Genomic DNA, 27,826 nt, shown 5'->3' on the forward strand with positions numbered 1-27,826 from the left:
GGGTCTCCAGCTGTTGTTGGACAACAACTCCCATCGTCCTTAGCCACCATGGCCAGTGGGTCAGGGATGATGGGAATTGTAGTCCAACAACAACTGGAGACTCAAGTTTGGGAAACACTTCCTAAGGCAAAATGACATGTCGTGGTCTCACACAGACTCCGTGGTTTTCTACATGCACTAAAACACAGGTGTACCCTAGCTGTAAGTAGGCAAAGCTATCGTGGGCTTCTGTTTTGGGTAGCCTAGGAATTCCAATTCTGGAAGGAGCAGCACTTTGATGATTGAGGGATCTTTGGGAGAACCAAGGGATCAAACGAGTTTTAAATGAAAGGTCCGCGCACCATAGCATTTTAGGAAGAAAGGGGAAACGGACGTCCAACACCCCCGCCCCTTCGTTCCCTCACACCTTTCTCAGCTCAGCCAACACGAGCAGCTCAGAGCAGTTTCCCATCCAAGATAAAGAAACACCAATGAGTGACATTACATTTTTAATGTTATGTTATAAAGGAAACGAAGGAGCCAAGGTAAGGGCTGAGAAGGATGCAGTTCAATAATCAGAAGTGGGGCATATGCAGACAAAGCGTTGAACCCCCATGCCCGCCAGGCTGGAGAGGCACAGAAGAACAAAATCAGAGATCCTTTCCCCTCGTATCCAACTGCTGTCAGTTCATAAGCAACCTACTAAAAAAAGGAATGTGGCAAGTAGGGAGGGAGACAATCTTCCAGCCAAGGGAGGGAAGCACAAGGAGCTACGTCAACAGGAACTCCCTGGCAAAGGACCAAGGAACTAAGAGCTCTGCCTTGCAGCCTCCGCTGCCGTAACCACTGACTCCATGTTCTTTTCAGGGAGAACCAAGCCTCCCTCCACCAACTAGCCTCTTGCTAAGGATTCCTCATTTCCAGTTGCTCTGACCTGCTGCCCATTTCTCTTTGCCAAAGAACGTGTTTGTGGGCTGAGGCACAGGTTTCATTAGCAACCGGAAACAGTAACAAAAATAATAATAAAGATGTCGCCATCAGATTGATGCTTAGTAGACAAGCCTCAAATGCCACTGAGGGAGGTGCGCATGACATAGAAGCAAAACAGGTGTGTCACGAAAAAAGGCAGCGGGAACAGAAGGGAGAATTTAGGAGACTCAGCTGCAACACTTCAGGACCCAAATTGGATGAGAAAGTCATGGATGCCTTCAACTTGCTCCTTTCTGTCTCTGCGCATCCCGGGAAGGAAGCTGACCTCAAAAGCGAGCCCTTCCGCATTCTAAGAGAGATAGCCATGTCCCAGTGCATTGTGGGAAAGGCACACTGAGCACTGGGGAACTCTGGAAGAACACAGCCATTCCCAAGCCCTACTTGCTTTTAGAGAGGGTTGGTGTTTGTTTGACTAATTAAATCCCAGGGAGGAAAAGAAACACATCCCAAAGCCTCTACCCTGCCTCCCTTCCCAGCCCTCACCCTTATCTGGTTAAAGTGCTTGTGTTAAGAAGGTGGTGGTGGTGGCAGCAGCAGCAGCAACAAAAACAACAGGAGGTTTTCAAGGAGAGAGCGACTGCGAGGTGGAGGCCTCCTCAGTAGGCAGGATTTCGATGCTGCTGTCTGGCTGGCTTGGGGAAACACTGTCCGTCAGCTCCATCTCCTGGGCCTGGCTGGGTGACAGCGGCTGCGGGGAGCTGGCTGTGTCGGTGCTGGGTGTTGGAGATTTGCCCTCAGAGAGCCCCAGCAATTCCTGGACATTACGGGGTAAATCCTGGGAGAAAGGGAAAACAGAGATTTTATTTGTTGGGAAAAGTTCTCCCCTCCAGCTCACACCCGATTCAAAAACACATTGCCACAGTGGTGTGGCTGGGTTTCACACTGCTTCAGTGGCATATGAAGGCTGGGACCACATGGAGCAGGGACCACATGCAGGGAGAAAACCCCCAAGTTCAACGACTGCCATCTCCAGCTGAAAGGATCAAATATGTAGCAAGAGGAAAGACCTCTGCCTGAGACCCTGGAGAACCACCAGCAAATGTGCCCTTAGAGCCGAATTCATTATTTTAGCTTCCTTTAATAAGATGTACAAAAAAAGCATCAACAAAAACCAAACCCTTGAAGTGTGGCACATAAGAATATTCCTGCTGGATGAGACCAAATGTCAATCTAATCCAGGGTTCTTTATTGCCCAATGGCCAACCAGATGCTTCTGGCAACCCTCAAGCAGGGCCTGGAGGCGGCAGCCCTCTCCCCTGCAGGGTCCCCCAGCAACTGGTATTCATGCTCCCTCTGAATATGGAGCATCATAGTTCCTGGCCATGGTTGATAGAACCACTCTACACCAGCCAGTGTGTAAGGTATCATCACCTCAACCTAGGGGCAGTGAATTCTGTAGATTACGTATGGTGTGAAATGCCAAACTGTGTGCATTCCCTGAGCAGTGTCTTCAGCACCCCAGCTTAAACTTTCAGCATGTAGATAACAGTGGAGAAAGTTAACAGGTCCAATTCCCAGAGTTGATGTTCCAGTGGCAAACAACATTCCCCAAACAGGGAAAACTCTCAAAAAACAACATCATAAGGACTGAGAATGCTCATCGGACATAGAATACTGACTTACTACTGGAGGCGTAGGGGAGGGATACCAGGGTGTGTGGCAATGGAGTACCCTGGGAAAGGGTATGGTTGGCTGGCTCCCTGGACGGCAACACTCCAGGCAGCAAGCATTTTTGGTCGTAAGAAAAGATGACATGCATGGCATGGGGGGGCCTACTGTGCTGAGTTTGGGGGCCTCCCGTTTGGCAACCCTTATCTTTAAATCTGCTCTTGGTAGAACTATATTTTGAAGCCACAAGGGGAACCGCTGCATTTCCATTTTACTTATGAATGAGCACATGAGATGCTTGCTGCCTTGTTCACTCGCAGAAGCTTGCTAGCTAGATCATGATCGTTTTATGTATCCGTTTTGCTATGAGGTGCCCAATGGTAAGGATAGAGGACTATAGGCTTGTACAGGGTGTGCAGAATTAAGGAATGCTTGGAGGCTCCACGCCTCCTCAGAGGATACCAAGGTACAGAGGTCTACATTCATGCTGGACTGGGGGTGGGTGGGGGTGGCGCAAGACTCACTGGAGTAGCTGCCAGCTGCCTGTAGATCGCCTCAGCCCGGCATAAGATGTCTTCCACACTCATCTTCATGGTAAGCTCATTGATGTGCTGTGAAAATGCAGACACGGAAATCAAGAAACTCTGAAGGCTAACTAGGAACAACAAAGGGGGGGACACACAAAGAAATGCACATATATATATTTTTTAGAGAGAGAGAGAGAGAGAGAGAGAGAGAGAGAGAGAGAGAGAGAGAGAGAGAGAGAGAGAGAGAGAGAGAAGAGAGTAGGTTGTTGCAAAGGGTTGGTTGGTTATGTATTTCTGGAAAAATAGTTTCTGGTTATAATGCTGCAACTGGAAAAATACAAGCAGCATTAGTCATGAATGCACTATGTAAAGTGTACTGGGAAATCCTTACAGAGGAAAGCCAGGTATATAGAAAGGCTCAAGCTCAAGATGCTCAAGATGCTCCTGGGGAAGACTGAGATCTGTGGGGGGGGGGGAAAGATAAGCGTTGCTCCTTAATCAAGCAGATGGATCGTACTATGGCTCGTCTGCTATCTAATCGTTCAGCAGGAACTTCCCATACCAGCAGGGGGCAGTGTGGTGCAAAGGCAGACTGGAGTTGGCAGAATGGAGCCAAGCCCAAGAAAACGAAGAGCCAGGAGGAGGGGAGGAAGTGAGGGAGGATGAATGGGGCCCTTGTTTGTTTTGGCTTTTGAGCCTTCAGAGCAACCCTGACCATACTTTTCAGAAGTAGGTGTAGCGCATAAATCACATTTTGCTTCTTTAAAGAAAAAAACAACCACCTACGAATATTGCAGGGCTTAATGTACTAGAGCAGGCATGGGGAACCTGCAGTCATCCAGATGTTGCTGAACCACACCTCCCACTGCCCCCGACCATTGGCCATGCTGGCTACTGCTGATGGGAGTGGGAGTCCAGCAGCTACTGGAGGGTGACAGCTTCCCCATCTCTGTCCTAAGCCCACACATGGCAAGAGTTAGGCCCCCAAGCTCCACAGTGCTCACCTTCAGGATCTCATTGAAGCCAAAGCCAGAGTTCATGAGTGCCTGCCTCTCTGCATCCAGAATGCCACAGGCCACCAGCAGGTGGAAATTGGGGCAAGGCAATCCCGTCCACAGCACCTGGGATCAGGGGACAGACACACGGCATGGATTGATGAGGAAGCATGCCATAACCCATCGTCAGGAGTGTTCTGTACCATACTGCCGGGTGTAATCCTCTGCTAATGTCTGGCTCTGCATTAGCCAGACTGAATCTATTTCTAATGGGAGCGTTGCTCGTAACTGTTGGTGGGCGATATGTATTGGCTGGCTAGAAGCCTGGGCTTCCCAGGTCATGCTGTGCCCTCGGACTAAACCCCAGACAAGAACACAGCTCAGGTTAGACTAAGGCAGCTTTAGCAAGATGCTCAGGCAGCTCTCCTTCGTCAAAGAGAAAGAGGGACAACGAGATTTCTACTTTCTATGTCTGCTCCCTGATACGGCTCTCCTGCAACCAAGTAAGCTGCAGCACCTGCCTGCTTCATCTAGGGCAGGAATTGAGAAGCAACATTTTGCTTTCCTTTTTGTTTGTTTGTTTGTTTTTTGTTTCCTGAACACAACCTTGCATTCTTAGTGACTTTTTCAAAAAGCCTAAATACGTGGCTTGTTCTGATCCGGGGCGAAAGGGGAGGCATGAAACCTTTTTTAGAACTAGGTAGTTAGAAATTGAAAGCTGGAGGAGCTATAAATAACCCGGACCTCTAAACCAAAGCAACTATTCCTCATGGCTGTAGCGAGGCTCTGCAGCTAAAGACATCTGATTTGTTTTAGGCCGTATTCACTAGTTCCAGCGATAAAACTAGTTACTGGATAGCCATCTAATCCAGTTTATCAGGTGATCTTTGGGATTTGAGGGGAAGGAAGAGGCCAAAGGAGAAGAAGGATGCTGGCATCCCTGTGGAACACTATGAGATTCCAACCCTCAAGTGGCTTGTGGAAACATTTGGCTGGAAGGATTACAATGCAGTTACTTTGCTGAAGTACATCCAGGCCTGGTCAGAACTTAGATGAAGACCACCTAGGAACTGTATATGACTGGGAAGGGGGAACCTGTGGCCCTCCAGATGTTGATAGACTACAGCAGAGGTTTTCAACCTTTTTGAGCCCATGGCTCCCTTGACCAACTACATTCTTTGTGCAGTACCCCTGTGGGGTTCAGGAGCCCAGTTATGTCACCCGTTGCCTACAGAGCCTCTCACCTTTTTTCAAACACCCTCCTTTGTGGAGTGCTGCCTCAGCCTCCTCTCCTTAGGAGCTGCCACCTGTGGTCTCTGAGCTGCCCCCTGCCCCAAAGACAGGTGCCTCCTCACACTGCCCCACAGGGACCTGGGAAGCATCCCCTGGCCAGCCCCAGAAGCACCATTTGCCTGGGGAGCTTGTAGCCAGGGCTACTGCAACAAACAGCTGTGCAAGCCTTTGGGAGGCAGAGACAGAGGACGGCATCAGAGGAGGGAGGGAAGGAAAGAGGGACAGAGGCCAGTGTTGCCCACAGCACCCCTGACTGTCATTCATGGTACCCCAAGGTGCCACGGCACACTTGTTGAAAACCACTGGTCAACAGCTATCATCCCTTGCCATTAGCCAAACTGGCTGAGGCTGCGTTCTTCAGAAAACACCCCCCCCCCCCGCTGCCTTCTCTACTTTCAAACCCCAACATTGCAAACCAAAAGTCTGTGTATTCACTCTCCTGTTCCCATTCTTCTTGCCTTTCCAACGCTGAAATGCCATCATGACAACGTAACCTATGTTTTCCCCAGCCAGAGATCCTCTCCCCACACAAAACAAACAAAAACCATTCAGTCTCACCTCCCATAGCTGAAGAATTTCAGAGAAGGCAAATTCCCTCTTGAACCAGATCAAGATCCATCGGAAGCAGAAGCACAAGGTGCCAGATTCCTTAGAGTCTAAGAGAAGTAGCCAAGAAGGGCAGAAGGGGTCAGTAACAGATTGCTTTATACAATCAAGAATTCCAAAGATTAAGAAACGCCTCACTTGCTTCAGTCTTTGCTTCCTTTAAGCTTTCAAAGGAATTAGCCAGACACTAAATGAAAGAGCCCCCAAATAATTAACCGAACCCCTACCTACACCCTTTTATTGAAACCAGCCAAACTGTGGCAAGCTTTTGAGTTATCCAGAACTCTTCGTCAGGGAAGATGTTATACAAAGCTGGGGAAGTGAAGAAAAATAAAAAGCAAAGAAAGTGGTGGTTTTGTAGCCAAGAGCTCGGTTTGTGGAGCTCCAAATTCACCTACTTGAATATAACTATATTTCATTATTAAAAGCAGGCACCCACAATAGGTGAGCTGTCCTTTCCAGACGACCTATGTTAAAACCACCCAGCTTTCAGCAGTCCCAGAACTAGGCACACAAGTACCTAGGAAGTCACAGAGTGGGGGGTCCAGCACCCTAAGGAGCAAATTGAGCTGAGACAGCTGTCGCTTCATGGACTCCTGGCTTTCTTCAAAATTGCGGTGCTGTGGGCAGAAAGTGAGAGTACGTGAACAAGTTTATGGAAAGGTGACATTTGGAACAGCTGCAAGGCGCTTTCTCCCAGGCCATGTACTCACCACCAGCTCCATAAAACCACAGAAACACCAGAAGGCGTCCACTTCATTCTGGGTGACGTAGAGAATGGGGGACAGGAGGTCGCTCATGCCTTGGACGTAGCCTGTGCAGGGATGCAAAAGATATGAAGCCACTGGGTTTTACAACTGAAGCTGCAGGCCCACCAAGTTATTTTTTCTTTCTACTAGGGTGTTGCAGAATGACGGGATGAAAGATACAACTGCGGGACTGGTGAGGGTTCAGAGCGTTAAGAGGGCCCATAAAAGACTAGCTGAAGAAGTCTATAGGGCCACCTGCATTGTGCATACTTCTCAGCATGGAATTCAGCATCCCAGGTATTTCAGTTTTCATTTTCATGGAAAAAAATGAATACTAGAGCCAAGTTTCTAGTCCGCATGACTGTGTGAAGCTTGAAAACAGGTGATGGGTTTGTTTTAGCACAGAATACACACAGGAGTACTTGGGCCCAAGATTATCAAGAAGAGGCAACTTTTGGGGTAGCCTAAACCATTAAGGGAATCATCCACAAAAGGCTCTCTTACTTCAGACTAGCCTCCCCCAATCTGGTGAGCTACAGATGCTTTGGACTACAACTTCCATCAGCATAGCATGGCAGCACCAGCTGGGGCTGATGGGAGTTGTGGTCCAAAATCTCTGGGTTTGACTAGTGAGGGGTAGAACAGAGTGTAGCGGAATCTGAACCAATACAAGTCCCTTGGGACACCATGGGAGATTCTGGAATGCATTCTGCAGCCACTTACCATGACCAGATCAGAAATGGTATATACCACCTCCAACCTAGCAAAAGGCTACAACAGTCTTCTCTGTGCTGGTGCCCTCCAGAGATTTCGGATTCCAACTCCCCCCCCCTCCACCCCGGTAGTTAAGGGGCCCTCCTAGGCCAAGCTAGCCAAAGACCCCCGAACCTAAGCTGGTTTTACAATGGCACACTGCTGGCGTTCCCTCCCCACCTCCAAACTCACCCAGGTCAAAGTTGTACATGCAATACGTCATCAGCACATCATTCAGGAGCACTAGGCCAGGGTTCTCGCTGCCCTCGTAGAATTTGTTGTTCCTATCCGTGCGGCTCACGTCTCTTTCTGCAAAGGTAGACAGACACCCCCCACGAATTATCCATAAAACTCATTCATTGGCTTTCTGCCAAAGGTCACTCAAAGCGATGACGAATACCAGACAGTAACGAGGCAAATGAGCGAGAGAAAGTAGCAACACACAGCTTAGAGGAGCTGCAGAAGCACGACCCCAGGAAAAGCTCCAGGGCCCCCCAGCTCAGTGGCAGAGCAAAGGCTTTTGATGCAGAAAGTTCCAAGCTAAAGTCATGGTACTTCCCCTTATAGGGGGAGGTGCACACTTCTGCCATGTTTTGAAAGTAAGACAGCTTGGCTGCCCTAACATCTTTATGGAAGTCCATGGAATGGTCACAATTGGAAAACTATGTGCAATTCTGCTAGGCCTCCCCCCCCCACCCCAATGTGGTGGCTGATGCCTCATGGGGCAGAAGGCGGGGAGACCAACAGCAGGTGGAATGAGAGCCAACTAATTCTAGGAACACAGGAAGGTGCTTTACGCAGGGTCAGTCCATGGGTGCAGCTACCTACAGTGACTAGCAGCAGCCCTCCGTGGCTTCAGACCAAATTATCTTCCAGCCCCATCTTGAGACACTGGGGATTGAACCTGGGACCTTCTGCATGCAAAACAGAGGCTCTGACAATTGTGCTACAACATTCGCCCGTCCTAGTTTTGTCCCCATCCAGGGTGCTAGCTAAGGGCAGAATGAGTTTGGCAGGTCAGTGCTCGATTTGCCCTAAAGGACCAGCCTCCATTGCTAGTCCCGTCCTTTAAAAATATCTATTTTAGAGGAGGAAAAGGTGCAAAAAGCCAAAAAATAAAGGAGCTGAAGTACCTCCTCCATGAGATGAGGCAAAAGTGTTTGGATCCATTTAGTTTAGAAAGAGATGATTGGGGCAAAACAGAAGTTTATAAAGTTATGAATTGTGTGTGTGGAGAGAGAGAGAAAGAGCGAGATTCTCCCCCTCCTCCCACAATCCTGGAATGCGAATGTCACTTAAATTGATTGGCAATCGATGCGGGATGGATAAAAGAAAATGGCTCTTCACACTATGCATAATTCAACCATGAATTTTACTGCCACGAGATGTGGTGCTGGCTGCTGACTTAGATGGCATTGAAAGGAAGATAGATCCATAGAGCACAGGGTTTTAATGCTCTCATTTATCAGCTAATAGCCACAACTGCTAAAGAGAACATCCATCCTCAGAAGCAGTATATCCTCCTCTTGAATTCCTGTTGCTAGAGAGAATGGTTGCCTTCACTTCCTGCTTGTGGGCTCTCTTAATGCATCTATCTGGCCGGCCACTGCGGGAAACAGGGTGACAAAAAAACTTTGGACTGATCCAGCAGGTCACTTGTTACCACAAAGTGTTTTTATGATCGCCAACCTCTTGCTGTGTGCACAGAAGGCTGTGCTGTCAGGCAGGGGAAAGAGGATGAAAAACAAAAACGAATCAAGAATATCTCTTGTGACAAAGAGGGGTGTTGAACTCCTAACAAATGAGGAACAAGAACCAGAACTTATACTGACCAATCAGGCTGCGGTAGCCACGCAGCAAGGAGTTCCGCTGTTCCTGTTCCTCGCTGACCGACTTCCACTGTAGTTTCATGCGGAAGTACTCATCTCTGTGGAGACACGTGGGAAGGAAGTTGTTAAGAGAGTTCAGTTGCTTAAATGCTGACCCACAGACTGATCACCTCCTTCCAAACCCCAGTTGCAGTACTCCTTTGGCTTCCCCATAACCCTGACCCAGACTTACGTTTTCCGCCTCACTTGTGCCTTGTTCTCTTCACTGGTGTTGTCCCATGAGTAATAGCCCAAAAGGCATTTCCAGGCTTCTTTGCGTGATGACATGTTGAGACCCTGGAAGAGGAGCGTGGGGGGAGGTGAATTAGGCCAAGTGTCAAAGATGTTGGAAAGGAAACCAACACAACCCCACACTGCATTTATCCCTGGCCCAACAGGGAGTCACTCGCGCTTCTGTACAGATCCCCAATTCCCCCTGCAACAAACAGCCTCTCGCGCCCTCTCCTCCCCGCAGACCTCACCCCAGCGAAGATCCTTCTGCGCAAGGCAACGGGGTCCCTCACACGCCCATCTGGGTCCAAGTGCTGCTCCCATTCCTGCTCCGAGACGGGAGCCTCCCGCTGGACAGATGGACGCTCTCCTAGCCGTGCCTGCTGCCAGGGGCAGAAAAGAGGAAGGAATTTTTAAAAATCCCTGCACTGTTGGAAGGATTGCAGGGAACTTTCTAGGGTGCCTGTCTACGTTTGGGTCTAGACCAGTGGTTCCTAAATGGTGGGATCCACAGAACCCAGGGAGTCTGCGGAACCTACCCAGGGGGTCCGTGGCACATAATAAAACAACTATCATAACACAACAAAAACTACCACAGAGAGATCAGAATTTTCAAAAGTAGGGGTCCATGGCTTGGTTTTTGAAAAGCAGGGGGTCCACAGCACTTAGCTAATTGGGAAGAACTGGTCAAGAAGACAAGCAGAAAGCATATCAGATTGGTGCATGCTGTGGAGGAAGATCAGCAATGGTGAAAAGCTTACTTTTACAAGTTTGCCCACTCTTACTGATCCTCTTGCCTTAGATTCCCCAATAAGCTTCTGCAGAGCATGAGGGTTCCAAGAACAAATGGGTTGATATCAGAGCATTTTTGAAGCCACATTCTTGGTTCTCTAGCCCTCAGGAATTACCTCATCAGTTACATGTATATTCATGGAAGCTCAAGGCCCTGGATTCTGCTCCAAGGAAAAATGAGGTCAACAGAGGCCTCGCCCCACTCACAAACCCATCACAAACCATCTAGACGAGGCTAACTGCTTCAACCACCAAGCCTGCCTTGTAATGTTGTAGTGTGGTGGTGGTGGGTGTGGGGTAAGCATGATGCAAATCTCCTTAGGCCTCTGTGTGAATGGATGGCTTGGTCCTCGCTCGATGGAAAGTGCTTTCTTGCAAAGGGGCTCATGTCCACCCTTCCATCTCTCTGGTATTCACCCCCATTTCCTTGCTCACACTTCTCCCACAACCGCTCCCAAATAGTCACCTCTGGTGCAATCAAAGGCCAGTAGGCGTGAGCGGGTGGCTGGGAGTAAAAGAAGATGGCCAAAGATTATCTCGGCCTACAGAAAAGCACATACAAACACACATACACTGGGTGCCATTCCTCTCCCCCTCCACCGCCCAACAGTGGAGCTACCTGTTCCAACACTCACACAGGTGATAACTTCAAAGCCTGTCTCATCCTCAACGTTGGCAGCAGCTGGGTCACCATGGGAATGCTGGATGACGCCGTCCTCATGGTGCAGAGCCCCACGGAAGAAGTTGGTGACTTTGGAGAAGCCACCGAATGTGGCAGCATAAGGATCCTGCAGGAACCGCTAGGGAAAAAGAAGGTGGCTTAAAAAAGAAGAAGCCGCATATCACCTTTGGCTTGCTGCCCAATTCTAGCCTTGCTGAATTAAGATTCAATTTGGGTTTCTCAGCTCTGCATCAATAACCGATTTTCCAGATACAAAACACAACTTTATACCATCACTGCCTTTCTGTTCTAATATAATTTATTCAGAGAAACCCAGGAGTTCCCATATCTCCCTTCTCTAACCAGTGTCAGCACCTACCGTGTTTCTCATATTATAAGTCATGTCTTATATTAATTTTTTCTTCAAAAAAACACGACATGGCTTATTTTTGAGGGATGTCTTATTTTTTAATAAAGTGCACGCGGGCGCTGTTTGCCGGGCTTGTCAAGCCCAGCAAACAGCGCCCGCCGATCTTCGGTGACAGGCGGGGGTGGGCGGAGAGCGGAGAACGATCTCCGCTTCCCCCCCACCCCCGCCTGTCACACAGCACAGGTCGGCGGGCGCTGTTTGCCGGGCTTGTCAAGCCCAGCTAGGAGCGCCCGCCGATCTTCGGTGACAGGCGGGGATGGGGGGAGAGCGGAGAACGATCTCCGCTTCTCCCCCACCCCCGCCTGTCACACAGCACAGGTCGGCGGGCGCTGTTTGCCGGGCTTGTCAAGCCCAGCAAACAGCGCCCGCCGATCTTTGGTGACAGGCGGGGGTGGGGGGAGAGCGGAGCACGATCTCCGCTTCCCCCCCACCCCCGCCTGTCACACAGGACAGGTCCGAAGATCGGCGGGCGCTGTTTGCCGGGCTTGTCAAGCCCAGCAAACAGCGCCTGCCGATCTTCCGTGACAGGCGGGGGTGGGGGGAGAGCGGAGAACGATCTCCGCTTCTCCCCCACCCCCGCCTGTCACACAGCACAGGTCGGTGGGCGCTGTTTGCCGGGCTTGTCAAGCCCAGCAAACAGCGCCCGCCGATCTTCGGTGACAGGCGGGGATGGGGGGAGAGCGGAGAACGATCTCCGCTTCTCCCCCACCCCCGCCTGTCACACAGCACAGGTCGGCGGGCGCTGTTTGCCGGGCTTGTCAAGCCCAGCAAACAGCGCCCGCCGATCTTCGGTGACAGGCGGGGGTGGGGGGAGAGCGGAGAACGATCTCCGCTTCCCCCCCCACCCCCGCCTGTCACACAGGACAGGTCCGAAGATCGGCGGGCGCTGTTTGCCGGGCTTGTCAAGCCCAGCAAACAGCGCCGGCCGATCTTCGGTGACAGGCGGGGATGGGGGGAGAGCGGAGAACGATCTCCGCTTCTCCCCCACCCCCGCCTGTCACACAGCACAGGTCGGCGGGCGCTGTTTGCCGGGCTTGTCAAGCCCAGCTAGGAGCGCCCGCCGATCTTCGGTGACAGGCGGGGATGGGGGGAGAGCGGAGAACGATCTCCGCTTCTCCCCCACCCCCGCCTGTCACACAGCACAGGTCGGCGGGCGCTGTTTGCCGGGCTTGTCAAGCCCAGCAAACAGCGCCCGCCGATCTTCGGTGACAGGCGGGGGTGGGGGGAGAGCGGAGCACGATCTCCGCTTCCCCCCCACCCCCGCCTGTCACACAGGACAGGTCCGAAGATCGGCGGGCGCTGTTTGCCGGGCTTGTCAAGCCCAGCAAACAGCGCCTGCCGATCTTCCGTGACAGGCGGGGGTGGGGGGAGAGCGGAGAACGATCTCCGCTTCCCCCCCACCCCCGCCTGTCACACAGGACAGGTCCGAAGATCGGCGGGCGCTGTTTGCCGGGCTTGTCAAGCCTAGCAAACAGCGCCCGCCGATCTTTGGTGACAGGCGGGGGTGGGGGGAGAGCGGAGCACGATCTCCGCTTCCCCCCCACCCCCGCCTGTCACACAGGACAGGTCCGAAGATCGGCGGGCGCTGTTTGCCGGGCTTAGCAAGCCCAGCAAACAGCGCCCGCCGATCTTTGGTGACAGGCGGGGGTGGGGGTAGAGCGGAGAACGATCTCCGCTTCTCCCCCACCCCCGCCTGTCACACAGCACAGGTCGGCGGGCGCTGTTTGCCGGGCTTGTCAAGCCTAGCAAACAGCGCCCGCCGATCTTTGGTGACAGGCGGGGGTGGGGGGAGAGCGGAGCACGATCTCCGCTTCCCCCCCACCCCCGCCTGTCACACAGGACAGGTCCGAAGATCGGCGGGCGCTGTTTGCCGGGCTTGTCAAGCCCAGCTAGGAGCGCCCGCCGATCTTCGGTGACAGGCGGGGATGGGGGGAGAGCGGAGAACGATCTCCGCTTCTCCCCCACCCCCGCCTGTCACACAGCACAGGGCCGAAGATCGGCGGGCGCTGTTTGCCGGGCTTGTCAAGCCCAGCAAACAGCGCCCGCCGATCTTCGGTGACAGGCGGGGGTGGGGGGAGAGCGGAGAACGATCTCCGCTTCCCCCCCACCCCCGCCTGTCACACAGGACAGGTCCGAAGATCGGCGGGCGCTGTTTGCCGGGCTTGTCAAGCCCAGCAAACAGCGCCCGCCGATCTTCGGTGACAGGCGGGGGTGGGGGGAGAGCGGAGAACGATCTCCGCTTCCCCCCCCCCGCCTGTCACACAGGACAGGTCCGAAGATCGGCGGGCGCTGTTTGCCGGGCTTGTCAAGCCCAGCAAGGAGCGCCCACCGATCTTTGGTGACAGGCGGGGGTGGGGGGAGAGCGGAGAACGATCTCCGCTTCCCCCCACCCCTGCCTGTCACACAGCACAGGTCCGAAGATCGGCGGGCGCTGTTTGCCGGGCTTGTCAAGCCCAGCAAGGAGCGCCCGCCGATCTTCGGCTCTGTCCCCCGATGCGCGACGGCTCGGGGAAGCAGGCAGGGAGCTCCTGCTGGGTCCCGCGCCTTCGCCTCTCGCTCGGTCGGGGCTACACGACATGGCTTATTTTCGGGGTATGTCTTATTTTTCACCAACCCTTAGAAATCCTGTCATGGCTTATTTTTTGGGGATGCCTTAAAATATGAGAAACACGGTACAACAGACGACAAGTCTCCCTGTTTATAGCTTTTGTCCCCTCCCACATAATCCCACTGCCACAAGTCTTTAGATTTCTCCCACAGAACCAGGCCACACAAACACACCCTCTCTGCATTCTAATCCTCTAGAACAGTGGTTCCCAATTAGCGGTCTGCGGACCCCCGACCAGGAGGTCCATGGCACATATCCATCCTGTTTTGGGGAGTCGTGCTCTCATGCGGGTCACATGACTCATTCAGGAGTATGGCCTGGAAGACACACGTCTCCATTTTTGCACTGGGACATGTTGGAGGGTATGGTGGCACCATCCGCATAACAAAACTACCACAGAGATATCAACATTTTCAGAAGTAGGGAGTTCCATGACTTGGCTTTTAAAAAACAAGGGGTCCGCAGTACTTTGCTAACTGGGAACCACTGAACTAGAACTTAAGTCACAGTTGCAGGGCATTTTGGAGAAGGGCCTCACCGACACAAGGTTGGAAGAGCTGTCATCGAAGAGTTGAAGCTCATCAAAGGAGTGGGAGAGGGCGTACGAATCATGAGTGTAAACCAAGTAGAGGCGGGAATCTTTGGGGGAGCTGCAAGGCGAGAAGAGAAACCAGAGTGAGTTTATTGCCTTCCAGACACTGTTAGGTTATCTGAAGGACCACTGGCACCTGGATGAGCTGCAAAATTAGCGAAATCAGAGGCCCTCCTTTCAGGTCCATGAGTGAATGAGCACCATGGGCAGGGCCTTTTCAGTGATGGCTCAGCACCTATCACATCCCCACCCTAAGGAGGGCCTCATCATTGTTGCTTTTAAAAAGCAATTGTGAAAACATTTTACGCCAGTCTGAGCCCAACTAATTTACTGCGATGGTGTTTTTAGTTCAGAACTGAATATTGTATCTATTCTTTTTCTTCTTTAATTTGCAGTGCTGGGGAAATTGCTCCCTGCCTCCAAGTTTGTGCAAACTGACTGCCTCGATCCTGAGTAATGTAGCCCAGAAGTTGAAGGCTAGTCAGGCAGCGCCTTCCACATCTGACTTAAGAGCTTTCTCTTTACTTCCACCGCCTTATCTTTTGTACACATAAGGAACCCGGCACCACCCTCACTCACGTGGCTATGATAACATATTTGCAGAGCGCCTTGAGCAGGGCTTTGGTGCCTCCACGGTGGAAGTGCAGGGCTTGAATGGAGATGCCGTCTTTGGTGATGAAGATGAGGTATGACCAGCCCAAACCTGGCTTGCTCTTGCGGATGGATTTCAGCTCAGACAAGCTGAGGGAGAAGGCCCACTGACCACGTGGGACCGGAGATTTGGGCCCGGAAGCTGCTGGAGAGGGGAAAGCCAAGCACAAATATAGAAGGGATGATGTCAAGAGAACCGGAAAAGAATATCCCACATTTGCCAGCTACCTCTTCTCCCCTACCACCATCCTGTATCCCTTGTTGCATCTTTACCAGCAATCCCTGTACTATGCCACTTAAGTATACCAAGGGGCAAGCATCCCCATCCTCATTTTGATTACCATTTGTTTCCTCTTGTGCCCGAGCCCGGGTCCCCACTGTACTGATCACAGCCCAGTCCGGTTCATACCCCGGATCAAAGATTTCTTCTTCAGTCTGGCAGCCCACTGGGTCCTGGAAAACGGAGAGAGAGATCGGGGCTTTCAGAAACTACCCAATTCCTTATATTTCATCATGATCTTCAAGGAGGTGCTCACACAAATTATGAATTCAACAGAATACACTTGGTCTCACTGAGAGGAATTTGAGTGTGGAAGGCATGGAAGGACAGACTCCTCTTTAAACAGAAGTGCATGCCTGCCTTTATGAACATTAACAGACCTGAAATTGCCCTGCTCCCTTTCTGCATCACAATGGAGGGGCTACTTCCTAGGATGAAAAATAAAGGAGAACTCACAGGATTCACTAAACACAATCCTCCTTGTTAGGGGAAAAAATAATGCACTGTTATATGTAAAGAGAATGGGAAACAGTATAGAAGATCATTCCCCATCCTGAACAAAACCATAAATGAGCATCAAAAGGTATAAGCGCTTCCTTAGGGTGTTCCTGTCTTAAAACATAAGAATCAGTAATGCTTTGCACATAGAAAGTCTCAGTCCCTGCCATTTCCAGTTAAAAAGATCTAGTGCAGGAGGACCGAGAAAGATCCCTGTCTGATGCTTTGTAGAGAGTCACCACCAACTGTAGTGGGCACCCTAAGCCAGTTGTTTGACTCAATATAAAGCAGTTTCAAATGTCCAACATTTCTGCTGGTTTAACTATATCACAGGATACTTTTTCTGTTCTACCATTTCCAGGATTGGCTCTGATCAACAGAGGAGGAAAAGATGGCATCCTTTATAGAAAATAGAACTGCAGAGAACTGGCATATCCTCATCACTTCATTCTCTACGATCCCCCTAGAGAGGGGGTGGGGTGGAGAAAGCAGGAAATAGATCCTTGTGTGCAAATCATAAAGTAGTAAAGGCACATTCCTGAATAACATTTGCAGCTTTGTGTCCTGGTTAATGGGAATGAAGCCCAGAACAACTACCTAACTACACCAACTCAAATGGAGGGGCAGTCTCAGCAGCTGCTCCACAGTCCTACAGCTCTTTCCCCCAGAAACCGATACAAAAATCTACCGTTTTTGAGAGGCTATGGCAATGTGATATGAAAAGAACAAGGAAACTAGAACACCAGTTCCCAATACAGGCAAAACTTTTTAATGAATCACTAGTCTAAAGAATGTTTTATTTAGATGATTTTTGTTACTTAAGTTATTAGGACACAATGTGATGAAGATTTAATATACCAGTAGAAGTTTATACCAGCAAGAAAAAGGGCCTCACCTTCTTGGTATATGTAATCTGAGCAGCATCTGATGACTCTTCTATGGGTGTCCATTGTAGCAAAGTATCCGAACCCTGAATAAATGGAGAAAGACAGTCTCATGAGAGAGTCTTAAAAAAAGATATCCATAACTGTGTACATACTTTACTAAAACAATCAAGATGCTGTAACAAAGTAATCTGAATTTGATCACCTAGATTATATAAGTTTAAGGAAAGTTTAATAGCACTACTGATTCTCCAAGCCTCAGGGAAGAATAAGAAAGTATGCCAAGCACTAAGGATTGCCACCTCTGTATACCTCTTCTCCTACAAAAGTGACTCATCCCCAATTAGTGGAAAATCTGTTCAAGCCTACACCCACTCTATATTCCAAGATGTCACCAGGTACTGCCTACACTTTTCACAATGTCACCAGGCCCAGCTTACAGTTTTTCAAGCCTACTTCTGAAATCACGAGCACTAGGAACACTCTTTAAAATCAAAGCCCAACGTACTCAGAATGCTGAAATCGATACCGACCAAATTCTACCACCACACACCACACGCACATGGCCCTGACCTTTTCCCTATCTTGGGTGCACAACCCTTCCCTCATCCCTTTTCCAACTCCAACCTGTATCCCACCTCAACCAACCTTCTCGATTATGCAGATAACCCCCGGGATAAGGGAATCCTGGTCAGGATGACGCTTTGCGCTGGTGTGTAAATAGACACCATCCTTCTCAAATGCCACCTGGAGGACAGGATAAAAACAGGAGGTCAGCACAAGAAGCAGGTTCACTGGCATCCCCCGCCCACCTCTGTAGAATGCAGATGGGGAAGGGAAGCCCTGTCTCAAATGAAGGCCGCTGCTTTATGGCCCCCCAAAGGACTGCTCAATCACACTAAAGTAAGCGGAAGGGCGACTTTATAAAGACAACTCAGAGCAAGGGCCTTTTAGGAACTTCCACCCAGGAAGGGGGTCAGATTCCGCTTCTCCCAATTAACTATCCAGCTAAGGGGACGAGAGAGCCGCTCTACCAACCTCCCACTGTGCTCAAGAGGAGGAAAGAGACCCTCCCGCTCCGCTCCTGGGGGACAAATGTGAGCTCTCCGAGAGAGGGGAAACCCAACCCTCCCCCCCAAGCCTCCCCTTCTCCGAGGAGCTGGCCAGCCCTGCCCCACTGGGGGGAAGGCCTCCCTCACCCTGCAGCCCCCTAACTCCATTCTCCCTGACAGCCACTTCCGGAAAAACAAACCGTCATTTCCTGCTCCATTTGCTCCACCCTCTTGGTTAAGCCGCTTCCCACCCACCCCGGCCGCCATCCTTGTTCCTGGCAGAAAGCGCCTCAGCAAGGAACGCTTCCCTGGACGCTTCTGCCGCCATCTTGGTAGAGGGCAAGGTCGCCGAGAGCCACGGCTTTGCGATCTTTCCCGTCAGTGGGCAAAAGGCACCAATCGGATTATACCACAAACACTAACGGGAAGGGAAGCTCGTGCATTCAGTCGGGTCAAATAGAAATGTGCTTTTATGCTTAAATACGGGGTGTGAACATTTATAACCGAACCGCAATCAATTAGAAAAAACAATTAACGCAACAGCTTATCAAAGACAAGCAAGGAGGGAGGGGAGAGGAAAGTTGACGCACCCACCATCTTTATACAGGGCAAGGTACTACAGCGGGAGGAGCAACCGCTTCCTTCCGCGCCCTGTTTCCCGTCGCCTTTATCGAGGAGGCGAACGGCATTTACGCGTAGAGATAGAAAAAGGGTAGAGCGATGCACACTGTTCGCAGATGTTCATCCACTTCCGGGCCAAACCGGAAGTGCTACGCACATGAAATCTCCCCGCGCGATGTGCAGAGAGATTCTGTTCCGAAGGCACCACGCTGAAAAGCGCCCAAGAAAAAAAAGGATGGGCGGCTTTCCCGTTATTCACAGCCGTTCAGGCCTGAGTGAAGTTAAATGGCAGCGCCGTTTTCGCAGGGGGGCAGCGCCGAGCCTCCTCCTCCATCCTTGCACGGAGCGCCTCGAAGCCCCCGGTCCACTTTTAGGAAGGGCGTTGCGTCCAGCAGCGTTGTGCGCTCTCGGCTGCGGTCCTTGCCCTGAGAGCAACTCCCACTGAGCTCGGCAGGGACTGCCTTAGGAGAAGGCGCGCGTAGGCCGCCGCCGCCGCCGCCTTCCCTAGCCCCGGACGGAACCAGCCCCTCGCCTTCCCAGGAGAGCCCCTCGCTCTCCAGCCTCCATCTTTGAATCGGGCATGAGAAAAACCTTCAGGCCTTTAAAACGGAGAGAGGGGGGCGCTGCGCTCTTTTAGCTCCGCCATCTTCGTAACGGGAAACGTGCGGGCGCCTCTCTCATGCCTTGTGAGGGCAGAGGGCGGGGCCTCCGGGAGGAGGAGGAGGAGGCGGTTGTTGTTTGGAGGAGGAGGGGGCCCCATAAGTGTGTTGGGGAGGGTCAAAGGTGAGAGGTCAGGGTTCCGAGTGGTGGCCCCCGAGGGGGGTGGGGAGGCTTCGGCGGCGGAAGAACTGAGAGGTGCTGGCAGGTAATGCAACCCTTCCCCCCTCCCTCAGGAGCCCTTCTTGGAAGGGGAGGGGGGAAGGTGTTTGTTTCTGCCTGTTTCTGTCCCCCTTTCTTCCTCCTCCCGTTAGCGTTGTTTGTCTGGAGATATTGTGTCCTGCCTCCCCCGCCCTCAAAGGGATGAACGTGCGTTTTGCCGTATTGCTGGAGCAGAACCCAGGAGTCCTGGCTCCCTGTTTCCATCCCTCACTGCGACCCGTTAGAAAGGACCCCACTGTCTACTACCCCCCCAAAAAAGAGAGCCCCAGGGTCTGGGTAGGGGTAGCCTTTTCTGCTTGCCCTTTTCTGGGGACCCTGGAGACGTTGCTTCTTGACCCTCCCTGCTTAATTGTGCTAGTTTGCCTTCCTTCCCAATGGCAAAAGTTTGCCCCTGATAGAATAGGCAACAGTTCTCTTTAATAAAAATGATTCTTGTTTCGATACAAATGCTTACAGAAATAGTGGGTAGCAGGTGCTGCTTTAGAAGAGGCATTACATGCAATTCTCTTCAAATACGGTCCATGCGTGTGGTTAAAAGGAAAGGTTGTTGGGTTGCCTCTCAAGTACTGTTTCATCCATATAACTTAAGCCAATTTAATATTTCAGTCAACTAAAGCCCTTAACGTTTGCCCAGCTGCTATTTCCATAACAATAACGTGTGTACCCCTTCTCTTTTTTGTTTGCCTGTAGGATGACGAACATGGCGGATAACCACAAGGAGAGCTGGGCGGCCCTGGTTGCTGCAGCAGAACAGTACCGGCGTCAGACAGGCAATGAGATAGTGCTGCTCACCGCCTTCAGGGCCCCACCCCCTGGTGGCTTCAGCTACGCACAGCATGGAAGTGGGGCCTTGGCTGATGCCGTTCAACGCTACCTCGAAGATATCGCGGTGGTTCACAAGACCACTGCCTTTACCTATGCTGCCCGTCCTCCTTCTGCCCCTCGCCCAGGTCCCACCAACGGCTCTTACTCCAGGAGCTGCCCCTCTACCAATGCTTCAGATGAGCCTGCCCCACACAGGACACCCACCCCCCAGGGGCCCTTGCCCCAGGCTTCTGGAGGCCAGGAGCCCGAAGAGGAAGATGATGAAGGAGACAGGAACACATTGACAGAATTGGAGCAGCCAGGTGGGAGAGAGCATCCCAGTGACACCACTGGTACGTCTATGTGCAGTCGGTGGTTTGTTTGTGGGGAAAATATATTTATCTCCTTAAAATGCTTACAGTGGCTGATAGTAGCATCATTGAAATGCTGTATAATCACTAAAAATGGGGAGTGATAGGCAACATCTTAACAAATAAAGCAGCCAGAAATAAATTCATTAAGGCAACATTCACACCATACATTTAAAGCACAATGATACCATTGAAACAGTTGTGGCTTCCCCCAAAGAATTCTGGGACCTGTAGTTTGTTAAGGGTGCTGAGAGTTGTTGGGAGACCCCACTCCTCCCCCAGAGCTTAAAAATCTTAGTGGTTTAAGAATCGACCCCTCTCCCCAGGGAACTCTGTGAATTGTAGGTCTGTGAGAAGAGGAGGGGTTTCTTAACAACTCTCAATTGTTACCCTTAAGCTCCCTTTAGTATCGTAGTGTTTTAAATATATGGTGTCAATGTGTCCTACATTATTCCTGCCTCCCAGGAGCTGCTTCTAGGACTCTCCCTTCTCAAGTAGCCTGGAGCATTCTCTGCTGTGGATGTGTCCCCAGAGGAAACCACCAGACCTCTTTCAATTCAGGAAGGCAAGCTTTGCAGCACTAATGCTCACCTGAATCAGTCCGCATAGGATAATGCTTTGTTCAAAGCCGTTATTATTATTATTATTATTATTATTATTATTATTACACCCTCAACAAGGGTTTGTTCCATGCATGAGGTTTGTCCATAGCAATATCAATATTTTCTTTTGTGGAAAACTGCTGAAAGTGTGCCTTTAACTCCTAGAAACGGTGTTTCTTTCTTCACCGCAAAATCCTGAGTATTTTGCCTGTTCTGGTCAGGATGCACTAGTCTTGTTCAGAGTACAGATAATAAACAGACATAATGAGCTGAAATTTTGGTGTGTGTGGCTTTCTCATTGAATCTGCTTCTTCCAAAGTGATGCTTTCTTCACTCCTGTTGGATGTTTCCTGACACCTTGTATGCAGTAGTTGGGTCTCAAGCTCTACAAGTATCTGTAGGGTGCTGCTTTTGCCAGCTGAATAGGAGACACCCCTTTCTCAGAAACTCAACTTTGGATAATGCTTTTTTCCAGATCAGAATCCATATCCAGGCACACAGCACATCACCATCCTTGCCTGCCCAAAGGGGAGAGGAGCTCTTCACCATTTTAGCACTACTTGAAAGTATAATTTTCGACTCTTTAAATCTGTCCCCTAAAGAGTTGCAACATAGCCCCTAGCTCACAACCTAGAAACAAAAGTGTTGCAAAGTGGTGTTTATGGTGATAGAACTTGCGGAATCGACCACTTTAGTGAGAGTGGTGGTTTGATGTGAACATAAATAACAGAAAAAGACCCTGTGTGAGAGACAGGGAAGGGAAGATCTCCCAGGGTGGGAGCCTGGAAGATGAATGGGATGCTCCCAGGTGAAAGCTGGGATGGTCCATTTGCTTTTGTGTGAGACGGGTTAAGATCTACCCCTGATAGAGGGCTTTGTATTCCCACCCACCCCTACCCCTTCCACTTTTTCCTTTTTACTATTTAGAATAGGTTTTTTTTTGTATTGTATTGTACTGTATGCTGAAAAGTTTTGATAAAAAAATTAAAAACCAAAAACACACCACCTACCAATACCCATTGATAGCTTTATCCTCCATGAATTTATCTAAGCCCCTTTTAAAGCCGTTAAAGTTTGGTGCCACTATTACATCCTGTAATAGTGAATCCCATCATTTTAACTATGTGCTGGTCCAGTTGCCGTCCCAGAAAGCTGGGCTGCTGATGTACATTGTGATCAGATGTTATCGCAGAAAAATACGATTTCCGTGTAACGTTGCTTCTGTGCTCCTTAAGGAAATGTAGCAAAACTGACTTTCAGGTTTCCAGGCTCTGTCCCAGCTCCCGTTTTAGCTTATATTTTGATGTGGAAATAATGAGAAATGCGATATTTTCCAGAGACTGAACACAAATGCTTTGTCCTTTAATCTGTAGCTCTTGGCACTGAAAAGAACAACCCCTCTCCCACTCTTTCCCTCCGGTACATTCTTAAATCGGAAATGATTTTTTTAAAACTTTCACCTCATCTGGTGAGGAGTTCCATACAGGTATATGATGTTAAAATTGGCCACTGACCCAGGTTGCTTTAAAAGAGGCTTGTACAAATTCATAGTCGTGCTATAGTCCATGGGGTCACGAAGAGTCGGACACGACTAAACAAAACAAATTCATGGAGGAGAGGGCTCTCAATGGCTATGATCCATGCTGTCTATTCTCTGCCTCCACAGCTGGAGATAGTAATGCTTCTGAAAACCGGTAGCTGGAAACCACAGTGTGGGAGTGGTCTCCTGTGCTTGTAGGTTTCCCACAGGGCATCTGGTTGGCCACTCTTGGGAGCAGAATGCTGGGTTAGAGGGGCCAATGACCTGATCGAGTGGATTCTTCTTAGTTTTTAAAGTTGTCACAGAAAGGGGAAGATGCTTTGCTTACAGTTACCACTAGCATCTCTCAGTTGAGAGATGGAACTTGAAGCAAAATATAGCTGTACCTAACTAGTGAATAAGGAATCCCAGTCTAATTGGGGGTTGGAGTTGGGGGGGGGGTTTCTCCGGACGTAACACTGTTGATTGCTCGATAAGCAGTCCCAGAACGGCTACGTCTCATGTTCAAATAGGGGGTCCCTGTGCATACAACTCAACAAGATCTAATTCTGTTTTGTTTTTAATTCACTTCCAGGTTTGTTTGTGATGGACGAGGATTCTCCAAGCCAGGAATATGAGCCTTTCTTTGACTCTGATCTGGAGAGCACTGACGGTGAGTGGCAGCTGAATCTCCCACTTTTTTTTTAGTCTCTTCACTCTCTCTGCCAGCTTCCCACAATGTACATACTATGTTGACTGCAAATGTGGAAGAAGCCAAGATACTGCTGATTGCATTAAGCCTGGAGTCATTCCTGGTATCTTGAGGGAGCAGCTTTTCCCACGCAGCTCCTCTCTGTTTGTCAGGGCCTTCTTGTAGGGCATTGGAGAGGATCAGCAGTCAGAGGAGTGAAGTGGTGAGAGTGTACCAGAGAAACTTGGGTTTGAATCCCTGCTTGGCCCTGAAGCTCACTGGGTGACCTTGGGCCAGGCTAGCCTACCTTACAAGGTGGTCTATGAGGATAAAAGAGGTGACCCCCCCCAATCCCCACACTTGCTGCTTTGAGCTGCTCAGAGGAAGGATATAATAAATGTGAACAATGGATACAAGGAGTAGGGCTCTGTTGCTTCATACATTCATAACCTTTTTTTATTCTACCAGGGTTTGGAAGGGAGGTAGCAGCAGAAGTTATGTGCATCCTAATGACAAACGAATTGCCTTTCCCAGCCAAATGTCCCCATAGTCCTTTTGTTCTACCTCCAGCAAAGTCAAAGCAGATGTCTCGGGAAAGCTTGCAAGTGGGCAGACCACCTCCTGATAACTTGGCTCCAAATATCACATACCTCTTAAGATGTAGAACCCGGCAACAGACTTGGAGATACTGCCTTGGAACATGGAAGCTCCATGTTCATCTTACAAACCGCAAGGCAAGCCGGGAAGAGTCTGTCTAAAAAAAAACCTTGCAAAATGGCTTCTAGAGATGCATCTAATTTTGCTGTCCAGGTGAGGTAGGGAAAAGAGATCAGCAAATATGTTGGGCTGTTCTAACAAGAGCCTCAGGCCATTGGGAACTCCTTGATCTAGTAACTGCAAGAACTGGTGGGCAAAGGAAAGGAGTAACATTTAAGAGATTTTATCTTGGTTGAACACTTCCAGAAGGGAGTCTGACACACTCTTGTTACTGCTAAATTTACAAATGATAAGGGAGGCATGTCAGGGACTTTATACAGCAGGAAGGAGACATTTGCTTGAAACATGCCTGCCTGGCTTCCTCTTTTCAGCCCTCTCCCAGCCAAAACTGAACCTTCCTTCTCAGTTGCACGCTATGACAGCAAAAGCTGGAGGTTTCATGGGGTGCTGCAAAAGAACATCACTTGTCTGTAAAGAACATACAACCTTTTCAGTGCAGTGTTGGGTCCTTAGCTGTTGTTGGACTACAACTCCCATCATCCCCAGCTAGCAGGACCAGTGGTCAGAGATTATGGGAGTTGTAGTCCAACAACAGCTGAGGACCCAAGTATGAGAAACACTGCTTTAGTGAGTTTTAGGAATTTGAAATAAATGGGAGCATAGTTCCTGTGAGAGTGATGTTATCATTTCCCTCCTGTAGCTAGGGAGGAGGGTGCTTTCTGATGGTTCATTTCTTTTTATGTCCTTCTGACCCATTTTTCTCCCCCCATTTCTCTCTCCCAGATGGGAGTCTAAGTGAGGAGGCTCCTGGCCAGACAGCCCCTCCACCCCTCAGCCATCAGTATGCCAAGTCGCTGCCTGTCTCAGTGCCTATCTGGGGCTTCAAGGAGCAACGGCAAGAAATGCGATCCTCCGATGAAGAGAACAGCAAGGTGGGTAGGAACTGAGAACATGTGAATTGGAAAGGCAGACTTTTTTGGGGGGGGGATACACTCCAGAGCTCTCTCCCTTCCTTTTTAAGACAGGTGTGTAGGGTTCAGCTGGTGGGTAAGATCCAGAAAAAAACACATCTTCCAGCAGGGTGGTAGGATCCCTGCTGGAAATGTGCTGGGGCCACATTTGCAAAAAGTTCACACACCCCAAGTTCCTACAGGTGTCACTGTAGCTTTTGTAAGTGGGTGGGGCTGTGCATATCCTGTGGCTGCAGCTTGAATGCACATAAATGAATGTCTTGCGTTAATTCAGCAGGCAACGAGTCTCAGCTTTGCTTTGCTTTCTTTAAAAATCAAGTTCTTACGATTGCAAAGATAAGCTTTGAATGTGCGTGGCCAACAGGAGAGAAGTTGGAAGTGAAGCGAGGTGAGGCCTGTAAGTCCTCCACAGCCCTTTCACCCTCCTCATGACTGGCAGACAATCGTGTGATGTGCACTTTATGCGAAAATCAGCAATGGTGTTGTTTTTTTTTTTAATGGTGGCTTGAGCAAAGGATAACGCCTGAGACTGGTTTGATGGAGAAGAGGGAGACTTAGGCGGCCTGGGTGCTGGAACTGCTTATAATTAGTGAGAGCTAGAAAGCAAAGTAGGTGAAGGGGGTGTATCTTGGGTTACTAAGGGCCAAATGGCTTCCACTAGGAGTTGGGCATTTTTCCCATGCTGTGGAACACACTTCCAGCAGAGATTTGGGAGACCCCCCTCCCCCCCCCAAAAAAAACTGTTGACTTTCAGGTGTTTCTGGAATACCTTCTACCACCAGGCCTATATGGTGGCTTAAAGCATCCTTGATTGACCTGTCATTTTTAATTATTGTTTTTAATGGTGCTCAATTCTGTTGCGCACTGCCCTGATGCCTTTTTATTGTTCTGTGTTATAAGCATTGACAACACAGAAGAAAAGAGATACGTCGAGTCTCAATTTGGAGTTGTGCGTCTTAGAGTAGAATCCAAAGTCTTTGGAAGTTGGGTGGCAGAACCTCCAGACTTCCAGTGGGTGCTTCTGTCGAAAAGCTCTTCTAGGTAGAGATCTGAATTTAGATGTAGGATGGGAGCGATCTAGTTTTGCTGACTTTCGCAAATATTTAAAACAAATAACGAAGACTTCTCCACCTGGCTCCCCCTTCCCTCGCTCCTCAATACAGCATTCATCCCCCGACCTGGAGAAAATTGCCGCCAGCATGCGAGCTCTGGTGCTGAGGGTGTCAGATGGCACAGAGATGTTTGGGGACCTGCCTCGGCCGCGCCTCAACACGAGCGACTTCCAGAAGCTACAGCGGAAATACTAATGGATCTGGTGGCCCTTTGTCCTGCGCCCCTTCCGCAGTTTGTGCCCTTTTTTTCTCCTCACCCCCCCCATCCAAATCGGTGGACAGGGTTGGAAGCTCCCCTCAAGCCATACAGCTCGAATTCCCCCTCTCTCTTCTCCCGCCCTACCCTTCCTGAGCTCCCACAAGCTTTAAATTAAAGTGATAACCTCAATCTCTACACTACAGCTGGGGTGGAGGGTCCAATTGCCTCCCGTTCTCTCCACGCCAGAAATTCTGTCCCACTTTCCCCTTCTATCCTATCTAATTGAAGGAGGTACAGTTGTTTGGGTTTTTTTTTTTCTGAGAGGGGTCCCTGACACATAGAAGAGGGAAACGGAACACTACGGACGGATACTGACATAAAATACACCCCCATATCTGTTCTTGCCACCACCGTCAACCCTTCCGATCTACCCCAGCATCTGGCTGCAGTGGGTTCCCTTGGTCAGTTCCCCGAGCGCCCCCCCCCCCCCCGTTTTTGCTTTCTTCCTCCCAAAATAAGTGTCTTAAAATATCCTTTGCACATAAGCTGGGTTTGTCTATACACTTGACCTAACTGACCCTTTGTAGAGCAGGGCAGCAATGGTGGGGGAAGGAATCCTGTCGTTTTGTGCTCACCCCACCTCCTGCCCCCCACTTTCCCCATGCATAGCCCTCTCCCAATTTCCAGGAGCGGTACTTCAGGGTCCTTTTTTCCCTCTTGGGGGGAGGGGTGGTGCAAAGGTGGGGCTGCTCTCACGGCAGGCGGGATGTAAAAGCGGCTCTAGGAGTCACCTACACCCCTCCGTTTATCTCCCACCCACCCCCTTCGCTGCCCCAGCGTAATACTTTTGTATAAGATTTTTCAAGGGCGCTTTGTGGCCCTGGCCCTCTATTTTTGTCCAAAGATGATTGGTGAATTGGAAGGGAGAGGATGTACTTTTTTTCTCCTTCCTGCAAACCTACAAGCCAATAATAAGAATAAAAAAGCTGTCTTTTACCAACTCTTTTGCTGTATTGTCTGATTGACAGGAAGTGAGTTAGAAGGGGGGGGAGTTGCATCTCCAGAAAGGTGGTGGGATATAGCAGGCCTTTATGGAAGACCTCTTCCTGTAACCACCAGCTACCTTCATCCAGACATATGAGCGGAGCAAAACAGGAGGGGGGGGGGAAACATGCCCCATTATATATTTTCCCTCTTCTGTTTATATCCCCCTCCCTCAAAGAGGAGATTGCCTCGTTCGTAAAATCACTTGCCATTTGGGCTGATGGAAGGTTAGCATAAAGAGTTCTGAGC

At 50.1% G+C, this 27,826-nt stretch overlaps 2 protein-coding genes across 9 annotated transcripts; one reads left to right on the forward strand and one right to left on the reverse strand.

The window, feature by feature from the left end:
* Nucleotides 1-471: 471 nt before the first annotated feature.
* TBC1D17 (TBC1 domain family member 17) lies at nt 472-19,362 on the reverse strand. Of its 5 annotated transcripts, none has more exons than XM_088655271.1 (17): nt 18,642-19,362; nt 17,644-17,742; nt 17,007-17,081; nt 15,675-15,786; nt 15,262-15,478; nt 14,629-14,740; nt 11,027-11,191; nt 9,851-9,982; nt 9,562-9,665; nt 9,333-9,427; nt 7,693-7,809; nt 6,712-6,812; nt 6,519-6,618; nt 5,951-6,048; nt 4,109-4,225; nt 3,102-3,188; nt 472-1,744 (listed from the first exon to the last, which is right to left on the reverse strand). In XM_088655271.1, the coding sequence occupies exons 1-17, from the start codon at nt 18,642-18,644 to the stop codon at nt 1,532-1,534; spliced, it is 1,947 nt and encodes a 648-aa protein (XP_088511397.1). In that variant the 5' UTR covers nt 18,645-19,362; the 3' UTR covers nt 472-1,531. The 5 variants fall into 5 exon arrangements, with proteins under 5 accessions (XP_088511397.1, XP_034990804.3, XP_034990808.3 ...); XM_035134913.3 differs by lacking the exon at nt 18,642-19,362 and adding an exon at nt 18,195-18,314; XM_035134917.3 differs by lacking the exon at nt 18,642-19,362 and adding an exon at nt 18,195-18,229 and having other exon boundaries at nt 9,851-9,979; nt 15,262-15,475.
* Nucleotides 19,220-27,533, forward strand: AKT1S1 (AKT1 substrate 1). Of its 4 annotated transcripts, none has more exons than XM_035134918.3 (5): nt 19,220-19,533; nt 20,238-20,704; nt 23,439-23,516; nt 25,035-25,183; nt 26,386-27,533. In XM_035134918.3, the coding sequence occupies exons 2-5, from the start codon at nt 20,239-20,241 to the stop codon at nt 26,527-26,529; spliced, it is 837 nt and encodes a 278-aa protein (XP_034990809.2). In that variant the 5' UTR covers nt 19,220-19,533; nt 20,238; the 3' UTR covers nt 26,530-27,533. The 4 variants fall into 4 exon arrangements, with proteins under 4 accessions (XP_034990809.2, XP_088511399.1, XP_060137579.2 ...); XM_088655273.1 differs by having other exon boundaries at nt 19,264-19,533; nt 20,238-20,674; XM_060281596.2 differs by having other exon boundaries at nt 19,301-19,451; nt 20,238-20,674.
* Nucleotides 27,534-27,826: the final 293 nt, after the last annotated feature.

The sequence above is a fragment of the Zootoca vivipara genome, chromosome 12 (assembly GCF_965207765.1).
Source record: "Zootoca vivipara chromosome 12, rZooViv2.hap1.1, whole genome shotgun sequence".
NCBI lineage: Eukaryota > Metazoa > Chordata > Lepidosauria > Squamata > Lacertidae > Zootoca > Zootoca vivipara.

Bases quoted from the DNA above. Each gene is read 5' to 3' on its own strand.
- TBC1D17 (XM_035134913.3), bottom strand. From the start codon at position 18,314: ATGGCGGCCGGGGTGGGTGGGAAGCGGCTTAACCAAGAGGGTGGAGCA. The intron at 15,479-15,674 runs GTAATCAAAATG...TCCCCTCTCCAG, and splicing joins GGCACAAGAGGAAACAAATG to CAGCTTCCGGGCCCAAATCT. The intron at 1,745-3,101 runs GTGAGTCTTGCG...CCTTTCTCCCAG, and splicing joins GGCAGCTGGCAGCTACTCCA to GATTTACCCCGTAATGTCCA.
- AKT1S1 (XM_035134919.3), top strand. From the start codon at position 19,348: ATGCCTTGTGAGGGCAGAGGGCGGGGCCTCCGGGAGGAGGAGGAGGAG. The intron at 19,452-20,237 runs GTGAGAGGTCAG...GTTTGCCTGTAG, and splicing joins TGTGTTGGGGAGGGTCAAAG to GATGACGAACATGGCGGATA. The intron at 23,517-25,034 runs GTGAGTGGCAGC...TCTCTCTCCCAG, and splicing joins TGATCTGGAGAGCACTGACG to ATGGGAGTCTAAGTGAGGAG.